Source organism: Phaethon lepturus, unplaced genomic scaffold (assembly GCF_000687285.1).
Source record: "Phaethon lepturus isolate BGI_N335 unplaced genomic scaffold, ASM68728v1 scaffold17176, whole genome shotgun sequence".
In the NCBI taxonomy this organism is placed as follows: domain Eukaryota; kingdom Metazoa; phylum Chordata; class Aves; order Phaethontiformes; family Phaethontidae; genus Phaethon; species Phaethon lepturus.
Window position 1 is genome coordinate 49,943 of NW_010545754.1, and position 5,831 is coordinate 55,773.

The window sequence follows — 5,831 nt, forward strand, 5'->3', positions numbered from 1 at the left end:
GGGGCCTTGTGCTGGCTCTCTGCCCACAGGTTAGTTGCTCCTGTACCAGATCACTGTGACCAGTTTCCCCCCTTTAATGCCTATGAGGCAACGTAAACCTCGGAGAAGTGATGGCACGGGCAGCCAGACACTGCAGTTGACCCAGGGCTTTCCTCTCTGGCAGAGGTCCTTTGCCTGTCTTCTTGCCAGGAGAGAGGCAAGGGAGCTGCAGCCAAGTAGAAAGGTGTTCCTCCATTTAATGCTAAAATACCCCGAAGGATAGTGACTAGTGCAATTTTAGGAAAATAGTCTCCAACACCATCTAAAATCATGTCACTGAGCAATGCTACATCCAATTTAAGAAGAGAAAGTCTTGAAGTGCCTTGCATTATGAGAGAGATCTTTGAAAATGTGGGCTTTTAAGAGAGAAAGCATAACCGCTCTAGAAATTTGTATTCAGGAATGGAAAAGAAATCATAATTGTGATTTGTCAGATGTATCCTATAAATGTACGTTTGAGGGTCACAAATCAAACAGTTCTGTCTTAAGGACTTAATCTCACAAAAGTTAGGTTATTTTCAGATGTATGAGTTTTACTGTATGCATTTTTCATTACCTAATCTACCCCTTTTTCTTAAGAGAACAGTGTAGATTCCAAAATGAGAAATACAATTATTTCATACCAGTGGGGAAAGGGCCTTCAGAGTTTGGCGGGTGGCAGGTTCTGCACATACATCTTAATCAACCAAGAGCGATTGTGGCAGGATGCTTGCGGGAGAAAAATAGTAAGGCAAACCAGAAGTTTCTTTGTAGGCTGCATTTTATTAGACATTGAGTGCAATGCATATTCTTCAGGCCTTGTTTTTGCCAAAACATCTACTGCAGTGTTAGAGGCTCGCGTGAATTAAAATGTATGCCTGTGAGTTGAAATTTTTAATATTTTAAAAGCAAGCATTAAAAATGTATGAGCGTTAGTTGGAATTTATAACATTTCAAAAGTTAAAAACAAGCCTGTATTTCCTTTCACCTCCTCTGGTCCCTTATACACACATTTCCTCCAGCATCCAAGTAAGGCTTGTCATGGCAATGCTTTTCTTCTCCATAACAGTCTGACGCGCTGGGTTTCCATTATCCGCTCTGTAGACCACAAACTGCAGGCCATGTTTCTCTACCTACCAGTATCTTGAACGTCTCATTCCTTTCACAACGTATTTAGTTGCCCAGCAGATCCCCTGGGCTAAATGCCCAGTCTCAGACCTGGCCTCGTAGCCGTGCAATGACAGGACGAATAGGGAAGGTGATGTCTACCTGGGAACGGGCAGAAAGATGGGTCGTTTCCAGCGTGTTTTGGCTAAACCAAGGGAAAAAGGCCTCCAAGGCCTAAAAAAGGAAAGCTGCTTACCCGTGCGAGGACGACTTCTTTTCCCAGTCCCCGCGGCTGGCAGCGGGGCTGCCTATGGGTTGAGCACCCCTCTTGCCGAGAAGCTCAGACCTTGCTTTGAGATTTGCTCCTAGGGCAAGTCGCAGAAATACCCAGGTCTGAGCAAATCACCACGGAGCACCACTGTCACAGCTCCCACTTAGGAAGCCCTCAGAGGCACGTGTGTGATTCCAGGAGGAGGGAATGGAGTGGATAAGTCCCCCGGAGGGGACCTTCAGCCATCACCATAGCGGGAGCGCAGTGGCCGATGTGGTGGCCAGCTGACAAGCAGGGGCACCTCAGATCTTGGAGATCACAGAATCACAGAATCATTAAGGTTGGAAAAGACCTGGAAGATCAACCAGTGCTACCATTAACCCAACACCACCATGCCCTCTCAGTAAAGAAATTTTTCCTGATATCCAATCTAAACCTCCCCGGGCGCAACTTGAGGCCATTTCCTCTCGCCCTATCGCTGGTTACTTGGGAGAAGAGACCAACACCCTCGTCGCCACAACCCCCTTTCAGGTAGTTGTAGAGAGCGATAAGGTCTCCTCTCAGCCTCCTCTTCTCCAGACTAAACAACCCCAGTTCCCTCAGCTGCTCCTCATAAGACTTGTGCTCCAGACCCCTCACCAGCTTCGTTGCCCTTCTCTGGACACGCTCCAACAACTCAATGTCCTTCTTGTAGTGAGGGGCATGCTTCATGAGGAACCTCCCAGGGGAGATGGTAAGGGAGAAGACGCTAAGGACCTACCCTGGGGCACAAACCGCAGCTGCTAGAGGTTTAAATTCAGCGGGGCCAGGGTAGCGTTGCAAGGTGTAGGCGAGGGGGTTGGCAAAGCACAGGGCACAGTCCCGTAGCCTCACCTTTTCTTTCCAGTCTGTCCCTCCAGACTCCAGCGCCTTCATCTCCTCGTGCTGTTTGTGCCTCACTCGTAGGGTCAGTCAGTGCTTCAGGGGGAATAAGGAATCGAGGGAGGAGCACAGAGCATGGTCCATTTTGCGGTCCCGTGGTACACTGAAGGTGAATCGCTCTGAATATTAATAAGCAATCTTTATGAAAAATCGAGTACCGTACTTAAAATGGTGTATTAATGGTTTAAAACAATGTGAAAACCAACCTCTGGACAGGTGCAATTATTCAGTGGGAAAAATTACAGCATATAGATTGCTTTAGCTATTTCTGATACCCTCTGAAACAAATCCCAAAGGACAACACAAAAACTGGTGTTATTTAAAAAAATTCGTAATCAATACTGATAATGCATGGTAAGCAAACGTATTTACATTAGGTACAAATGCTTACTTCTTGCATTATTGAAAGTTAATTATTTTTTCATGGCTTATTTTTGCATTCTTCAGCTTCCACAGCACAGACAGTAAAGCCGGTATGTTTTCCCTATGGTCAGGCTCCCACTGCTGCTGTCATAGGATTTCAGGCACTGCACAGGGAATGAATTTTTCATTCTTCTACTGTCTTCAGGATACATAAAATCTATTTTAAACCACATTTAAATTTTGATAGAAGCTTAAATAAAATTCCTAATTCCTTTTTTTTTTTAAAAAGAGAGTAGTGTATGAGAGACACATTTCTTAAGGAGTCTAAACCAGGTAAAACACTTAGATGTGCTTAACTGGTTTTAAAAAGCTGAAGTTCAATTCATTAAGTTTCCAGAACTCAGTAAAATTAAGCTAATTGCTTTCAGTTAAACCGTACACCATATATTCGTTTTTTCTGCCATTCTGAGTGGGATCCGTTTCCCCGGGCCCCCAGCTACGTCTCCAGGGAGTCCACTGCCATAATCGAGCCAGGAAAATGGCGTTTTAGTACATGAAGGAGTGCTAGAAAAGAAAAACAGGGTTTAAAAGTGGCATGTATTACCCTCCCTCCTTTCTATACGATGAAGCAGAATGTTATTTCTGTCATGCCATGTGATTAAAATACCAGGATGCTCTCCCAGTGATTAAGTGGTGGCACATTTGATTTGGGATCACAACTTCACGAGCCCGTGTGAAAGCACGGGGTGCAAACGGCTCCCCTTTTGCGAAGACGTGCTCCGGCTCATAAAGCAAAGCGTGCCAGAACAGCGTCTCCAGAAAAGAAGCGTGTATTTCAAATGTATTTCAAAAGAGAGTAAGGCATACAGGTAATCACCTCTCGCAGTCTTCTCACCAGGAACAACCCCCATTTTGAACTCTAGCCTTGTTTGCCCCTCATCAAAAGCAACCCACAGGGAGAGTGGACGCGCTTTTGCCTAGACCCCCGGGCGGACCCAGCGCTTCTCACCCGCCGCCTTTTGCTCCCGACAGTGCAAGGTGATCGTCTGCCAGATGAGCAGCACCCGGCCGGAGCTTTTCCACTGGTTCCTCTTCCCGCTGGCGCTGGTGGTCTACGCAGCCATCTCCGGGCTGCTGGGCTGGACGGAAGAAGCGGTGCTCGCCGCGTTCACCGCGCTGGTGACGGCCGCCCACGTGCACTACGGGGTCTGCGTGGTGAGTGGGCACCTCCGAAGCGGCCACGGGAGAGCTGCGCTGGGGCGGGGAGGAGGATGGGGTCTGGGAACGGTTCCTACGCTCTCTAGTTGGGACAGCCTCGGGGAGTTTGAATGTTCAGTTGCGTTTGTTGTATGTTGTTTTAGACTAAAGTTAAAAAAAAAAGTGACTTTACTGCAGGCAGTGCCCTTTTGCACATGCAGCAGCTTCAGTGACTTGGATTATTCCAAAGATTATTTAAAGCTGGTTTCAGCTTTAGACCCATCACAATCAGAATATTTACGGACTGATTTTATGTAGCAGTCAACCCACGTGGCATGGATGCTCCCACCCCTTTTTTTCCCCTTTCTTCTTCCTAAGGTCACTTGACTGAAAAAATAGGAAGGTAAAATGCAAAGTGACATAAATAGAATTCATAGAATAAGGTTAACTTTGCTTTGAATCTGCAGAAAAGATAGTTGTCCCAATTTCTAATCTTTTCTTGGCCCTCTGTTAGCATCTCTCCAGCTGGAGACATGAATGGTTTTCCAGTTCATGCAGTCTTACCAGCACATTTTTGTGTCTGCTAGATACCAGTTTTGTCATTTATTGTCATCCGAATTACTGCTTAAATTCATTTTTCCTCAGTTAATGCCCTCTTTTTGAAAGAGCATTGTCAAATAATCCTTACAAAAGTGTCTTAATGGGGGTTTGCTTTTAGACGAAACACGTCACATGGCAAAGATCTGATTTCACAAGGAGTTGGTCAGCATCCTTTTCTTTAAGATACACCATTGGGATGTAAGGATTTTTCTTTGAAAGAAGCCTTTTGTCAGCAGACATCGGCATCATAGTAGATTTTACCCCCGTACTGATATGGGCCAGTTGGGGGAGGTCAGAATGGAAATACCTGGTCAAAATTCACTATTGACCAAGGGGGCCCCGCTCCATCACAGTTTATGTCATCTGTGAATCTGGCCTGTAGCGATTTAACTTCCCATCAGTGTGCTGCAAGAGGAACGTAAAGACCACCGCTCTCTTGCTCGAATAGTCTTAGGTCCCCGTGTACTCGTAGGTCCCCAAGTACGCGCGGACTGTGGCTCTGAGCGGGAGAAGAGGGACGGTGAATTGTGAAGCACGTATACGACTGGTTGCTAATCTCCGCGATTTCTCTTTAGGGGAGGCAGCTGAGTGAGCACTTGAACATTTACGTCTTTTCCCTGAAGAAACGTGTCTGAGAGTGAACACCTGCACTATGATCAGACTGTAACGCTTGACGTGGAGATTCACAACTCTTCTGATGTGATAAATAAGTGGAATTAAACTGATTAAAATAACCAAAGAATAGATTAGTCCAGATATCCAAACCACCGAGATACTGAGCTATGCAGCAAGACGCATCTCGGAGGAAGATTCCCATCCAGCAGAGAAGTGTTTACCACGTTACTCTGCTGCTAATATTTATTCTCTTCACTAATGCCCTGTTACTACCCGCTCTGAAGCTTTTGTCTTCCTACTCCTTGCCACTGTGTCCAAAGTCCTGGATAAATCCATGCTGGGTTACACGAGATCCTTGATGGTTTATAACCAGCACTGGTTTTGCCCACCCTAGTCACCAGTGGGACCCCAGCAACACAAACCCTCCCTGTATGTCCTTCCCACTCAGACATCTGTGCCAGCTTCCTTTTCCATATTTATTTTTTCACAACTCATTTCTTCCATACAGCTTCCTGAAGGGCTGACGCACATTCAGTCTTTTCCTCACCTCAAATGAATGCGTAAAGAAAAGAGAATGAGCTCAGAAAGCTATCGGTACAGCAAAGTGTTTTTGAAATGTATTTTTTTTTTCCCCCCAGCATTAAGATGAGTCTCAGCTGACCTGTATCTGCCAGAAATGCAGGCTCTATACAGCAGCTTATACTTATATATATATACTTATATAAATATATATACATAT

At 45.6% G+C, this 5,831-nt stretch overlaps 1 protein-coding gene across 1 annotated transcript in view; it reads left to right on the forward strand.

Annotated features, from left to right (window-relative positions):
- The window catches only part of LOC104622322 (ethanolaminephosphotransferase 1-like), a 45,570-nt gene extending 40,458 nt beyond the window's left edge, over positions 1-5,112 (forward strand). The window contains exons 9-10 of the mRNA XM_010289061.1: positions 3,713-3,895; positions 5,053-5,112. Coding sequence (XP_010287363.1) covers positions 3,713-3,895; positions 5,053-5,112 — 243 coding nt within the window. The remainder of the gene's footprint in view (positions 1-3,712; positions 3,896-5,052) is intronic.
- The last annotated feature ends 719 nt before the right edge of the window (positions 5,113-5,831 follow it).